Genomic DNA, 16,203 nt, shown 5'->3' on the forward strand with positions numbered 1-16,203 from the left:
GGTGGGAAGGTAAAGGGACTGGGCTTGTCCGTTTTAAACTTGCACTCTATCAAACCATAATTCTCACACTTGAAGAAAAAATTAAATCAGAGGTGACTTGAAATATTCTTTATAAGGGTCCCTTGCTGGAATTTGCTGTGAAGATGACTGTTTTCTTAAAATAATGTTGAGAAAAAGTGTGTAGCTAACATAGTTTGCTTTTTTTATAGGTTGAACAAATACTCTTAAGCATGTAATCCAGAGTTTTACACCCCTATTATAATTGCATTACAGATTTCTCTTGGGAACATTCTGTGACTGTAAGTGAGGAGAGCCATCAGACAATGACGTCAAAGAAAAATTTTAAAGAATCTTTAATGCAGCATTTGACTAATGCAGATAAAAGCAGCTCTTGGTTTTCAGAGGCTTTGAATGTGAACTTTGAATTGGGAGATGAAGTTTGGGATGATTTTGATGACAAATTAATACATGCTAGCAGCTTTTTCACTGGTGTGGAGAGTAGAGATTTAGGTAAAATTATTTTGGTGTAACCTATTGTTTATAATTGTCACTGTATGTACCAAATGGACAGTGCACCAGATAATCTTCCTCAAATTAACTCTTTGCCCCCTTTTTGTTAAAAGTGATTATGATCTGAAGTAAAATTTAACTTAAAATCTGTGGGTAACTTAATTGACCAGCTGATTTAGAATTGTTGTTTAAAGACAGATTTTTCATTCAAGATTATTGCAGCCTAAATATCAAAGATAGTTTTCTACTCAACCTTCATTCACAGTCTCAGAAGTTGGGTGTTTGTTAAAATGATGAGCAGGGAAATAGTTAATGTTTTCACTTAAATTGTTTCCAATTTGGTACAGTTAATTGTAGGCCTTACCAACAAATTATAGACTCAGCACTTGCTAGCCCTCTCAATCACCATAGACTTCAGAGATTTTAAGATCAATAGATTTTGCCTTTTTTCAGCAGGCAAGTTCTACTGTCTAAATGCTGAAATTACTTTGCAATTGCCAAAGATTACTCCCTTTTTGTGGCCTGAATTACAGACACCATATCCACCTTTTCCCCATACATTATATCATAGTCAGGTTCATGGACCTGATTTCATGTGTATTATTCCCTATTTCACAATCACAGTGAAGCTGGTTCTTCCTGATTGAGTCCATAACCAATCCCTCTCACAAAGACAGATGACTGGAAGAGCCATCCACAGTATTTGATTAGAATACAGGTTGCGAGAAGGGAAAGTTTCCTTTCTTCCACTGTCTCTCCATGTAAATATTCACTTTTTAGGCCCTTTTCTATAAGGTGCAGAGCACCTTCAAATCTCAGTGAAGTAAATGGAATTTGCAGAATTGGGCCTATTCACCAGGGCCTGGGTAGGATAGCTCTATCAGGATGCATGCTTTAAGTTAGGAAAATAATGGTTTCTGAAAATTAGGAATTGTTTTGGCCCTTCTGCTTTCTATGTTTCAATAAGCAGTGTGGTTTTGAAGACAAAATAAACCTTTGTTAAAGTGCATATTGAATTAAGCATTACTTGTACTCACAAGTGAATGTAACCATATTAAAGTAAATACACTTGCAATGTATTTCCTTCTGTTCTTCTGCAGCTATATACGTGCTTAAAATCAATAGAAAAGAAATATAAGGAAACAAGTGTATTAAAAGTCTCCAAATTATCATGAAAGTCAAATGATAGATCAATTCAGAATTCGTGATAATTTTGTAAATATGTGAATTTGTTGTTTTTTATTTATGCTGCAGTGTGGATAAATGTTAACTTTAAAATTAATCAACAGGTAAAGCACCAGAAAAAAATGGGAGTTTTACAAATGTTAAGTTAAACTCTTAAAATAGGCTGCATCTACACTGACAAAAACATGACCCTTAATTCACCCCTGTTGGTAGCAATGGCAGGAGCTGTACCATAGATAGGGCTCAAGCAGGCTAAACTGTTTTCACCACCATTTTGTCTATCCCCACTCTGAGCAGAGTTGACCAATACAATGGTAAAAACACCTGTCTAAATTAGTTTCTTCTTCAAATGGTGGTCCCTATGTGTATTCCACATGTGGACACACAGGCGCATCATGCACTTGAGACCAGAGATTTCTAGCAAATAGTGTCTGTTGGACCACACCTGTGCAGTTGTTCTCATATTCCATACCAAAGGTATAAGGGGTGGTTTGAACTGATATCTCTCCAGTTCCTTCTTACCTCAGCATAGCCTGAGTCAGAATCCTCTGTCTCCAAAGAGTATTGTCTACATCTTGTACAGAGTTCTAGTATTTTACCATATTAGTAGTTTCCCCCACCTCAGGGACCTTTTTCCATTTTTCCCTTTGGGAGAAGGACTGTGCCCAGAGTCCCAGGTTTTTAGAACTGTCTCTCCTATACCTGCTCCTTCTCGATCAGTGATGAACACCAATGCTGCCTTTACTGCCTTGGGGAGGCTTATATCTCTGCCAAGTGCAGCAACTGCTGCTGCTTCCCTCCCTGAAACTGAGATGGACGAGAGCTTTGACTGAGAAAGTACCTTATGGAGAAGGCCATGAGACTCCCATCAGATCCAGGCTGGGGAGAACTCCTGTACATCGGCTTCAGGCTGTGAGCAGTGCCCCTTTGAGGACAAGCTCTGGAATAGAGACGAGTTGTTAAGCCCAAGGAATCATTACTTTAGGGCTTTCATGAGAGTAAGGGGCACTCTCATAGACATACGAACATATCTCCTAGATCTGCTCTTAAAAGAGAGGCTCCCTTTCTGTCTCTATTCAAGTTATGTGTGTCCTAAAGACTTAGGTCCACCTAAATCTTCTGGCCACAAGAGTAAGGCGCAAAGGAGAAAGTATCCGTCGGTACTGGCTCTGGCTCCAACTCTTAAGCTGGAAGATAAGCACCAACTGAAATCTCCAAGTTGGACTCCTCTTTGATGATTGACTCCCAGCAGGGTCCACTGATGATCATGTCCATAGTCACACTGGATCCATCGGTTCTGGCTCCCATAATGCTTCGCACCCAGGGACAGACTGAAACTTAACTCTCTGAGGGTGAGATAAGGCAAAAATATCCTCCAACCTCCTCCTCTTCAAGTGCTTGCTCATGTCCATTCCATATTAGCTGTGTGTGCTCGCCACGTGCACTGGTGCCGGAAGTTTTTCCCTCAGTAGTATCCATAGGGGACCAACTCTGGCACCCTCTGGTTCCCTCCACCCTCAGTTCCTTCTTGCCGTCAGTGATGGTGCTGGAACGTCTGCTGCTTCAGCTAGCATTTTGCTCGTTCAGTGTTTCTTATGAACGTTTTCCTGTAAAATAGTTGTACATAGTTAATAGTTCCCTTAGTGTTGATTCTAATTTAGCCGGTCCTGGATGGGATTCAGCCTAGGGACAGAGCATGCCCTGGTCCCCATGCTTTAAGACTGTGATAGTTGTAAGCAGCCTATGCCCATCAGTGACCCGCACAGTAGCTGTTTAAGGTGTCTGGGCGAAGGGCACATAAGTGACAAGTGTCACACTGGTAAATCCTTTAAACCCCGGTCAAAAAAGGAGAGAGACATCCTTCTCAGGGCGCTCCTGATGGAGTCTGCACTAACTCTGGCACCGGAGCAGAGGTCTGACTCGGCCCCAAACACCGCAGTATCGGTGCAGAGCGCCCCGCCAGTGCCATCTACAAGCTGGCACCGATCCCCTTCTCTGGATCTGGCCAAGAAGCTGAAGAGGACCATGAGGGGAAGATCTCCCACTTCCCATAAGGGAAAGGAGAGGGCCAGAGGAGAGCAAAGACCCGTGCTGGGCAGCTCAGCACATCCATCAGGGAGTCGGGCCCCAGCTCAAGTCGAGTGGTCTAGCCAATCCTGTAACATGCCTGCCATGCTGGACGGTGACGAGGGCCTCCGTCAACTAGAGGTCCTGTCGACACCCGACGCCCTGCAGGCTGCACAGGAGATCCCGACGCTACTGGTGCCGCCCACACTGGCTCCAGCAATACCCCGGTGCAGGGGTAAACCCACCTTGAGACCTCCCTCTGTGTCCCTGCCTCAGCAGCACCGCTCCCCATCAGAAGAAGAGAGTAGCTCTCTTCTTCTTCTTCAAGTGCTGTCCCTGTGGGTGCTCCACTCTAGGTGCTGGTGCATCCCGGCGCCATTGATCGGAGATTTTCGGTAGCAGTGCCTGGTCGGGACGCAGGCACTCAGTTGGTATCTCCCGTCTCGTTGGAATCTTCCTGAGTGCCTGCATCCCGCACCCCCTTCAGTTCCTTCTCAACCGTCCCCGGCTGAAGACGGGACTCGGAGCAGTGCTACTTCTCTTCCCTGGTCTCTGTAGGCATAAAGTATCAAAGAATATAGAAATTGTCATTAGTTACATCCCAGTTGTTTCCCTTCCTTTAGTGTAGTTACATAGTTAGTTACTTAGTTAAAAAAAACAATAACTTTTCGCTTCAGGCTTGTCTCCTGCTGAGACACTCTCCCCTGCCATTTCTAGTTCACAATGCCAGGGGCTTCAGGATTCAAAAAGTGTGTTTCCTGTCAGGACTCCATGCCATGGTCTGATGGGCACTCACATTGTGTGAAGTGCCTTGGAGAAACCCACATTCCTGCAAAGTGCCTCCACTGTACAAGCCTCAAGTCAAGGGCTCGGCACGACAGGGACCTGTGGCTTAAAATGCTTCTGATGAAAAAATCTCTGCAGCCGCTTTCGGAGAAAGTTAAACCCGCTCCCCGGCCAGATCCAAACCAGTGGAGAACATTGCTTCACCCTTTTTGGAACAGAGGCAAGAAGCACAGTAGTCTCATAGGAGAGACTCTGACAAAGGTAAAGGGTCTCCTTTGGTAAAGGAGACTCTGACAAAGGTAAAGAGATCCTTACCCTCTGTGCTGACAGCGCCACAGGCAGGCGTCTCAGCTCTTTCTAAAGCCTCAGCTGTGGCTCCCACAGACCGCAGAGGCAGGAACCCAACCTCCCGTACCGGAAGGGTCTCCGCGGCACCGAGTGCCTCAGCACTAAAAATAGCCACGGTGCTAGCTGTGCACTCTGCCCCGGTGCCAACAAGGACGTCAGCACTGACCCCTTCTGCGCTAAAAATAGCCGCGGTGCCGACTGCGCACTCTGCCCCAGTGCCAGAAAGGATTTCGGCACCGGGCCTGCCTCCTGCCCCGGCACCAGCAGTGGACCCCCTGCAGGGCACCGCCAACAGACCTGCGGCACCGCTGACCCTTCCTCTTCAACTTGCAAATGCGCTAGAGCACAGACCAGGCTCAGCGCAGCCCAGGGAGCAGGAGCAACAGTTCCTCACTCAGTGTGACCTCTCAGTGCCACCTGAGCCTAACTCTGTTTCTGGATACACAGGGCTCACTCTTCGAACAGCCACTCTCACCACCTGAACTGGCTACCTTCAGGGACTGCGAACACGATACACAGCAGCAGGTGGAGTTCTCGCCACCTGCCTCTCCTCCTCCACCGGACCCTCTTCCACCTCAGGCTACGGTCCTCAGCTACCAGTCTCAGTTTCCCTACTTCCCTTCCCTTCCCCCGTGGACAGCACCTGGGTTCTCCTACCCTATGCCTTGGCCCCAGTGGTACCCTTGGCCACATCCTCAGACCTCTTGCACGAAACCGCTTCTGTGCCTCGATCTCCAGCTCTGTTCACTTCTAGAGTACCTGAACCCCCTCCTGAGAACATGAGCTATGAACCATATCCTGACTCACCGACCCCTAATTCTCCATCTGCTCCAGACAGAGCCCTCTCCCCCCCGCCTCCACAGAATGTGGATGACTGTAAACAATTTCAAGAGCTTTTCAAGAGGGTGGCACTCAGTCAAGGCATCCCCCTAGAAGAGGTTCAGGAGACACAACACAAACTCTGCAGAATCCTTCAACCCTCTGCACCCTCAAAGATCACGCTCCCTATAATTGAAGCACCCCTGGAACCAGCTGACACTCTGGCACACTCCACCTTCTTTATTAGCTACCTGCAGAAAGGCCGAATGTAAATACTATGTTCCTGCTAAGGATGCTGACTTCCTATTTTCTCACCCCACAACCGAACTCTCTTGTCATGGATGCAGTCGCACAAAGGACGAAACAACCACGATATCGGCCCATCCCGCAAGACAAGGACCTTAAACACCTTGACGTCTTAGGATGCAAGGTTTACACATCCTCCACTCTACAATTCAGGATTGCAAACTGCTCTGCACTCCTCACCAGTTACGACCTTGATAACTACAATAAACTTTTTGAATTTGCCTCCTACATCCAGAGGACAGGAGAGCGGACTTTAAATCAATTCTGAGCAAGGGCCAATTGATTTTCCAGAATGGCCCTACAAGCCTTTTTAGACATGGCAGACACAGCAGCCTGTACTACTGCGACTGCTGTGGTTATGCGCAGATCTTAATGGCTTTCTGCATCTGGCATCCCTAAAGATCTGCAGACCAAAGTGGAGGACCTCCCCTTTGATAAAGACAAACCGTTTTCTAAAAAAAAATCGGATGAACTACTTCACAATATGAAAAATTCTAGAGCAACACTGCGAACCCTGGATATTCACCCATCTCTTCCCAGAAGACAACGATACCAACCTTACCAAAGATCACGCACACAACAATATTATCGGCGTCAACCCAAACCATAGGACATAAATGGGAATCTCTCTAGACCCCCTAAGCGCAGACAAAATCAAGCTCAAGCAACCACCTCCCACCCATCCAGGAATAAACAACAATTTTGCAATGTTGGTCGAGGGTCTGGGTGACCACCCCTTGATTCCACACCCTACTTGCCCATTTGTCCACCGCCTCCAGAGTTTCCAACATGCCTTGCAGCGTATTACACAGGATCGCTGGGTCCTCGAAATAGTTCAGTCCGGTTACTCTATCCCATTCATATCCTATCCTCCTACCCTTCCCCATCCCTCTTCAGGGACCCCTCTCACAAGCACCTACTTTGCGTAGAAGTGGCTCACCTTCTCTAGCTAGGCACAGTAGAACCTGTGCCGATGCAACACTGAGGGAAAGGATTCTACTCCCATTACTTCCTGACCCAGAAAAAGACTGGGGGATGGAGGCCTATACTACATCTACGCTGACTGAACAAATTCGCGAGGACACAAAAATTCAAGATGGTCACACTGGGCACAATGATTCCTGCACTGGATCAAGAGGACTGGTTCACAGCCCTCGACCTACAGGATGCTTATTTTCATATATCAATTCATCCAGCTCACAGACGCTTCCTACAATTTGCAATCGGTCACAACCATTTTCAGTACAGAGTTCTTCTTTTTGGCCTCTCCACAGCACCAAGAGTCTTTTCCAAAACTCTAGTCCTGGTCATAGCTCACCTCCACAAACGTGGGATCATGCTTTTCCCCTACCTGGACAATTGCCTCAAAGGCAACTCCTATGGCAAGACACTTCAAGCTACCGGTTTCGCCATCTCCCTCTTTCACAGCCTAGGCCTCCAAATAAACATCCAAAAATCCACCCTGACACCTACACAACAGATCGAGTTCATCAGAGCTCATCTCGACTCAATCTAGAGCAGAGCCTCGGTCCCATATCACAGATTCCTCGCTATCACGCAGCTCATACGCACACTCTCTATTTGTCCGAGGACACAGGCAAGAATCTATCTACAGCTCCCTGGTCACATGGTAGCCACCACCTTCGTGGCCCAATATGCCAGGCTACACATGAGATGTCTTCAGGGCTGGCTCAATTCCAATTTCAAACCCAACAGACACACCTTAGGGCCGCTGCTAACTCCTCCATCCAATGTTCTAGCTTCCCTACATTGGTGGACAAGACCAGAAAACCTCTGCAAGGGGGTTTCCTTCCAGCAATGATCCCCAACACTCATGCTCACCACGGACGCGTCCCTAATCGGTTGGGGAGTGCATCTAGGGGGACACAGGGCACAAGGCTGGTGGTCCAAATCAGAGATGCACCTACACATAAATCTCTTAAAGCTCAGAGCAGTGAGGCGAGCATGCCTTCACTTTTCCCCTCATAAAGAACAAATCTTTTTGGGTCTTAACAGACAACATAACATGTATATACTACATCAACAGACAAGGGGGAGCCCGATCACATTCCCTTTGCATGGAAGCCATCTGACTATGGAATTGGTGCATACAACATCAAATACAAGTCATCACTTCCTGCCTACCAGGCTGCCACAACACTACTGCCGACACTCAGCAGACACTTCTCAACAGAATACGAATGGAAACTGCATCCCGCAATACTTCAACAGCTCTTGTCCCTCCTGGGGCACCCCGTCAATAGATCTCTTTGCCACAACCCAGAATCGAAAATGTCGGCTGTTTCGCTCCAGAGCGGGACTCGGGACTGCATCCCTTGGAGACACGTTCCTCATCCCGTGGAACAACTCTCTCCTCTATGCTTTCCCACCAATCCCTCTGCTACACAGTGTTCTTTGGGAGATAGTAGACGACACGGCCTGAGTCATCCTTATTGCCCCAGCTTGGCTATCCCAAACCTCACAAGACTCCACATGAAGCATCCCTGCATACTTTTGATGTCAGGCGAGCAATCTTACTTAGGACTAAGCCATTTCGTAAATCTCCACAACTCTGTCTCCATCACCAAAAGATCAAAAGGTACGGCTACCTCTAAACAACGTCTGTCCAAGTGAATCTCTGACTGCATCAAAATATTCAACTGCCCGAAGGCATTGGAACTCATTCCACTCGAGCTATGTTGAAATCCGTTGCCTTCCTACATAACGTACCCATTTCTGACATCTGTAGAGCGGCTACATGGTCATCTGAACACACGTTTGCCAAACACTATGCTATCACGCAAGTTACCACGGCAGACACCATAGTAGGCCATGCAGTACTCTCTACAGTACTCATGCTGGATCTCCAAAGTCCCACCGACCATAGTGGGTACTGCTACACATTCACCTAGAGCGGAACACCCACAGGGACAGCACTTGAAGAAGAAGGGGAAGTTACTCACCTTGCAGTAACTGAAGTTCAAGATGTGTGTCCCTGAGGGTGCTCCCCACCCTCCTCCCCTCTACTTTGGAGCCACACCTTGTAAGATCAACTGCCGCTTACGAGCAATATTTCCCTGGGAAAACTTTCCCTACCTTGAAAGTATACTATACTAGTATTATACTATACTTTGGAGTACTAGTATAATCACTCCATGGTAGAGAAGGAACTGAGGGGGGTGCAGGACGCAAGTGCTCAGGAAGATTCCAACGAGACGGGAGATACCAACTGAGCTCCTGCGTCCTGACCAGGCACTGCTACCGAAAATCTCCAATCAACAGCACCAGGACGCACCAACACCTAGAGTGGAGCACCCATAGGGACACACATCTCGAAGAACTTCAGTTACTGCAAGGTGAGTAACTTCCCCTTCAGGCTCCAGACCTTGGACACCAACAGCGGGATTTGAGGCACAACTTGCCGATAACCTGGCACAGAACTATGGCAGCACCTTGCACCAATCATTTGACCAATCGTTTGAGTGGAGCCACCAGTCACTGACCCGCCTGTTGCCAAGACGCGGAACCCTGAGGTCAGGGAGATCTGATGACAGGCCCGTTCCAGCTCCCAGTCCCACTCTAGATCCCGTTACCGGTCGAGCAGCATGAAGCATAGTTTGCTGGATTACCAACGCCCATTGGCCAAATACTGCTGGTCCCCAAGGTCCTGCGTGAGGAACTCGTCTCAATCTGACAGGTCTATATCTAGGTGTAGCAGCTGGCACTGCACAGAGAAGGACCAACAGTCTGCCTGATCATGGTCGCCTGACAGCAACCACTCTGCTTCCGGCTCCAGCACCGAGCAGGAGTCCTTGACGTCAGAACAAGCCCCAGTGCTGGTGGTACGGTCTACATCATCAGCACCACAACCGACCCCATGGCCCCAAGGCAAGGCCGGCGGCCTAATATCCCTAGAACTCTTGGGGGTTTACCCAGCCTTCGCAGGCCATCTGGTGAGTATCGGGGAGCCTTGGATAGGCCATCAGCCTCAGCATCCTGCCCTCCCCTGGAGGTGGTGGCCCCACAAGAGGACCCCCCCAGGCCCATGAGGACCCAGGGAAACAGCCGGTGAGACCGCCAGGGGATATGACAGATCCTACTGCATCGGCTTCTTCCTCATAGTCTCCGGGCAAAGCTATTACGGGTCCCCCTCACCTAGTTCCACAAGATAATGCTCAGGCTCATCAGGAACTACTGAAGATGGTTGCCTCCAACCTGGGGCTCCACGCAGAGGAGCCAGTGTACTCCCTGTTGGACATCCTTTGCTCTATGGCACCTGCTAGGTGCCGCTTTGCCCCTACATGAAGGGGTATTGAAAATTACTAATGCCCTATGGCAAACCCCCTCCTCCCTGCCCCCCATTTCAAAAAGGGCTGAATGCAAATACTTTGAATGCCAGCTAAAGATCACGAGTACCTGTACACTCACCTGGCCCCAAACTCCCCTGTCGTTGAGGCTGTTAATCAGAGGGAGAGGCAGGGTCAACCCAGGTCTGTGCCCAAGAATAAAGACTTGAAAGACTGGATCTGTTTGGGTGAAAAATGTATTCATCTTCCAGCCTTTAGTTGAGAGTGGCCAATCACCAAGCCCTCTTTGGTTGCTATGATTATGACATGTGGCAGGCCATGGCCAAGTTTGAGTTTTCACTTCCCGAAGGGTCCAGAAGGAATTCCGGGCGATCTTCGAGGAAGACACAGCTGCAGCCAGAGCTTCCCTCCAGGTAACTTCAGATGCAGCAGACTCCATGGCTCGCACGATGGGTAGACCCGCAATAAGCAGGGTGGCAGGCGAGCATTTTGAGGGTGCGCCCACGGATGACCTACCGGACTATACCCCGGATTCATCTTTCCCGCTTTTCTTCAACCGCCTTTCTTTTTCCTCCCCACATGGACCACTATAACTTCAGACCACTGGGTCCTCAATACAGTGGCATAGGGTTCTATCCTCCAGTTTCTTTCTACCCCTCATTCCCACCCCCTTCCCCGTCCCTCTTCAGGGACCCACTCACGAGAGAGTCTCCTCGCACAGGAGGTAGAAGGGTTGCTGCAGTTGGGGGAAGTGGAGGAGGTTCCTCACAAGTAAAGGAACAAGGGGTTCTTTTCCTGGTACTTTTTAATCCCAAAGGCAGTCTGTGGCCCATCCTGGACCTGCGATACCTCAACAAATACCTAAATAAATACCTAAATAAAGTTCTGCATGGTCTCCCTGGCCTTCATCAACCCCTTCCTGGAGACTGGTATGCCACCCTCGACTTGAAGGACGCATATTTCCACATAGCGATGCTTCAAGGTCACAGACACTTTCTACGATTTACGCTGGGACCCGACCACTATCAGTTTGTGGTCCTCCCGTTCAGCCTAGCGACAGCACCAAGGGTGTTTACCAAATGGGGGAGTCTCTGTGTTCCCCCTGACCATGGCCAGGGTTTGCCTATGCCTGCTGGGCCACATGGCAGCACGTATGTATGTTGTCTGCCATGCCAGGCTCCGGATGCAACCCTTACAGCAGTAGCTGGAGACAGTCTATTCCCAGTCCAGAGATTATCTGGAAAAGGTCATGTCCTCACTGACGATACTTACCTCACTGCAGTGGTGGACCGACCCCACAGCTGTCCTTGAGGGAGTTCCATTTGACAACCCTTGTAACTCGATCAAGTTGATATCGGATACCTCAGACCTCGGCTGGAGAGCGCATCTCAACGACTTCCAGACCCAGGGCATGTGGTTCCTGGAGGAGGTGACATTGAATATAAATGTCAAAGAGCTCAAAGGATTTCCAACTAGGTCACCTCCTGCATCTGGACCTAATACGAGCTGGCACAGGTCCCACCACTGCCGATCGTGAGGGCCCACCTTGGTCGCCTTCCTGGCCCACATTCCTATCCATTCCAATCCAAAGTCCCTCAGGAGGAGAGTGTCTAATTCCAAACTCTTATTGATGAGGGCAAACTGGTAGCTAAGACCTCATTGCAAGCGGCATGGACATGGCTGACACCTTATCCAACCCCCCGGCCCCCTTACCATGCTGCTCAGAGCAGCATGGCTGGCAACCACGCCGCCTGGCCAGAGCTAGACACGCCACCACTCTGCCCTGCAGGAGCACAGCCCAGCTGCCCGGAGCGCTGGCAGTGTGGCTGTGGGGGAGGGGCCAGGGACTAGCCTCTCCAGCCGGGAGCTCAGGGGCCTGGCAGGATGGTCCCGCGGGCCATAGTTTGCCCACCTCTGCTTTAATGAGTAGACAGATGAGCCACTACACCCAGACTCCAGAACAGTCCTATGCATCCTGGGTAGTTATACCCCAGCCCCAAAGAGGAACCACCACAAACAGATATGTAAACCAAGGCCTCTTCACCAGCCTTTCTGTCACCAGCACCTATATGAGCCATCATGCAAATTCCAGAAAGTAGAAAGACCAAGGTATGTAGCCTCCTCAACCTCAGCCACTCAAACCCATCCGCTGTCCAGGGGTTACTTTTGATGGGAAGCTCTAGAACTGCGTCCCAGTACTGATGCCATCGCTTGCCCCCCATCCTCCCGCAAAGTTTTGGCATCCATCTTCCGTACTTTGCCCACAACTGGAGGCCAATAACAATGAAGAAGTGGGTACTAGATATCATCCACTCTGGCTACATTGCTGAGTTTCTTTCCCCTCCTCTAAACAAACCCCTTTCCTGGCCCCTCCTCAGGGATCTCCTGGGGAGATCCTCTGCCAGGTGGTGGATTTTCTTCTCCAAAGAGGGTCTATAGCGTGAGTGCCACCTCAACATCAAGGGAAACAGTTTTACTCCAACTATTTCATACTATCCTAGAAAAAAATGAGTCTGGAGACCCATGCTTGACTTATGTCAGCTAAATATTTTTATTTGCAAATCGAAATTATGCACGGTTATGTTGGCATCAATCCTCTCCTCCCTGGAGAAGGGTGCATAATTTGGGGCTCTCAACATAAAAGATGCTTATTTTCATGTGAACGTTCTGCCATCCCACAGAAGGTTCCTCAGATTTCTGGTAGGACAAGAGCACTACCAGTTCAAAGTACTTCCATTTGGGCTAGCAACAGCACCCAAGGTATTCATGAAAGTCGTCTCAGTGGTGGCAGCTCAGATGAGATGAAGCAGTTACAGCATCTTCCCATACCTGGATTATTGGCTCTTAACAGGTAGATCCCACTGGGAAGTTGTCAGCAATCTTATCTTTGGTCCACCTGGCACCCTTAGGAATTTGCGTAAACAAGGAAAAGTCTTCTTTGACTCCCACAAAAATCATAGCCTTCATAGGAGTGACCCTAGACTCCACCTCAGTAAGAGCCTACCTCCCTCTCAACAGATTTGAAACTATGAGCAGCCTGATAAGACAAATCAACTGTAGATCTCGAACCACAGTCAAGGTCTGTCTTTCCCTATTTGGCCACATGTCCTTGTGCACTGATGTAATGCTGTTCACTAGGCTTCACCTCCGTTGCCTACAGGCTTGTCGTCAGTCTGTTTACTCTCCAGACAGAGACAACATGAATACCAAGCTAACGATCCTGGCCATGGTCATGGCTTCCCTTGTATGGTGGACAAACCCAGAGCAAGTGAATGCTGGAGTCCCTTTCGTTCCACCCAAAACTTCCCTCATAGGTTGGGGAGCCCACATAGGCACTCACACTCCACAGGCCAGGTGGACTCTTCGAGAGGTCGGGATGCACATCAATCTCCTAGAACTAAGGGCAGTCCGACTGGCCTGCAGTGTCCTCTTTTATGGTCCTGACATATCCAAATGATATCTGACAAAATGACAACCGTCTTCTTGTAACGGGGTCAGCACCCGCCTCTTGCGGCCGACGTGCCTTCAATCACTCAGTTTTGAACAGGGTGACACCCCCTCACACAGGCGCCCCCTTTCTGGTCGAGTAAGACCCTGCTTTTCTTTCAGTCCTTACAATAGGATGGCACCCGTTTCTTATGAGCACCCCTCGGTTGATGGTTGTTTGCCGGGTCTTCAGCAGCTCATCCCTTTGGACAAGTTGCACACATTGTCTCCCCTTCCGGGGTATGCAGACTCTAGTTCTTTCTCACAGCCCTGGAATGGGGCCGTAGCACAAAGGCTTTTTTCCTGGAGCCACTACCTTCTTTAATAGCTCAACAGGGACCCACCTCTGTACCCTTGGGTGGTGTCCTTCAGGCAGTCCTCGCCTGGGTTCAGACTTCAGCCAGATCAGCAGGACCAGTCACAATATCCTCGCCTGGTCTGGCTAGGTGCTGGGCTCAGCCTGCCCACACTGACCTGTCCATTGTCCTGCTGCTCTTCCAGCCAGCCAGGCACCCGGTTCTCCCTCTTTGAGCTCCAGGCAGTAACTGACTGATCTTCCTCTGCTGCTACCTTTTATATGGTCCTTCTGGCCTCTGATTGGCTCATCTCTTGCAGCCACTCTGGGCTGCCTGGAGGACTTCTCCTCTGCTCTTTCCTTGAGCCAAATTCCTTGGGTGGGGTGAGGCAGGACTGTGAGGCCTCCAGCAGGGGGCCTCTGCACGTAGTCCACCCTGTCACACTTCTGTGTAAACAAATGAAGAGAAGCAAAATCTCTTGCACTCTGTATAGAGATGGTACACTGGTGGAACTGTTGTATCAGGAACCACATCATACTCTTTGCAATGTACCTCCCAGTTGCGCAAAACTCTGCATCTCATGGCCTGGTATTTGGATAGGCATCAGGCCTAGAGCATTCATGTGTGGAGGCTGTTCAAATTATTCTTAGACACAGCAGATAAGTCTCTACCAGAAACTGCTATCTAGCTAAATGGAGGCATTTGTCTATTGAGGTGCAACATAAATAGTTAGCAGGAAGGCCTGCTGATTTTGGGGATGTTTTAGAATACCTCCTCACTCGCAAGACATCAGGACTTTCCAGTAGCTCACTGTGGGTCCACCTTGCAGCAGTCGGTGCCTTCCATCCTCCAGTAGAGGGTTATTCTATTTTTACTCACCCAGTGATGATCAGATTCCTTACGGGAATCACAAGGACCTTCCAACCAGTAGTGAAGCCAACACTGCAATAGGACCTCAATCTTGTACTTTCAATATTTACCAAGCCACCGTGTGAACTGTTGGCCATGTGGTCGATGTCCCTATACTTGAAGGTCACCTTTCTCATTGCCATCACATCATCTAGAAGGGTGAATGAACTGGGAGCACTTATGGATGATCTACCATACACCACATTTCATAAGGAGAAGTTTTCCCTTCACCTTTCCCCAAAGTTCATCCCTAAGGTAATTTCTGAGTTTCACATAAATCAGTCTATTCACTTACTCATATTCTTTCCAAATCCTTATGTTTCCAGTGAGAGAAAGGAGACTTCATTCACTTGACATTAGATGGGCTCTAGCAGTCTACCTTCAAAGAGTAAAACCAATCAGAAGAATGTCTAGATTTTTTTTGTCACTGTAGTAGAGTGATCATGGGGACAAGTATTATTTGCTCAGAGACTCTCTAAGTGAATCTTTGATTGTATCACTCTTTGTTATCAGTTGGCACATCTCCTTTCTCTGAAGGGAGTGAGGACCCACTCCAGTAGAGCACAGGCAACCTCAGTAACATCTCTTCAATAAGTACCTATACTGGATATTTGTAAGGCAGAAACCTGGAGTTCCATCCATACCTTCACAAAGTATTACACCTTATTCCAAGCCTCTTCTGCAGATTCAGCAGCTGGGACAGCGGTATTACAGACATTATATCAACTGCATCCTCACAGCCCTTCCTCTTTGAGTATCACTTACCAGGTGTGGAATATACATTAGGGACCAGCACTCAAAGAAGAAATGGGGATTTCTTTAAGTGCTTCCTCATGGCCATTCCATGCTAGGTGTGTGTATGTCATGTGCACAGTTGCCAGAGATTTTTCCCTTCCTGATATCAGTAGGACTGGCTCTAGCACACCATGGAGCTGCGTGTATATGCGCTGGTATAACGGGCGCTGCTGGCTCTGCATCCTCTCAGTTCCTTCTTACCGCCCGTGACGGTTGCTTGGAACAATCTTTCTTGCTCTTGCAAAGCTTCTTTCCCAGTGGTTTGGACTTTGTACTATATTGTATAGTTTTTGTAGTTGGTGTATATAGTTCTTACCTAGTGTTAGTGTATATAGTGTGAATAGTAGTCTGTGTTGTTGAGGGACTTTTGTCCCAGGGAGCCTGGGCTT

General features: G+C 48.6%; 1 protein-coding gene across 1 annotated transcript in view; it reads left to right on the forward strand.

Moving 5' to 3' along the window:
- Positions 1-16,203, forward strand: part of HFM1 (helicase for meiosis 1) — a 123,417-nt gene that overhangs the window by 91,984 nt on the left and 15,230 nt on the right. The window contains exon 34 of the mRNA XM_073358226.1: positions 274-510. Coding sequence (XP_073214327.1) covers positions 274-510 — 237 coding nt within the window. The remainder of the gene's footprint in view (positions 1-273; positions 511-16,203) is intronic.

Source organism: Lepidochelys kempii, chromosome 8, assembly GCF_965140265.1.
Source record: "Lepidochelys kempii isolate rLepKem1 chromosome 8, rLepKem1.hap2, whole genome shotgun sequence".
In the NCBI taxonomy this organism is placed as follows: Eukaryota; Metazoa; Chordata; order Testudines; family Cheloniidae; genus Lepidochelys; species Lepidochelys kempii.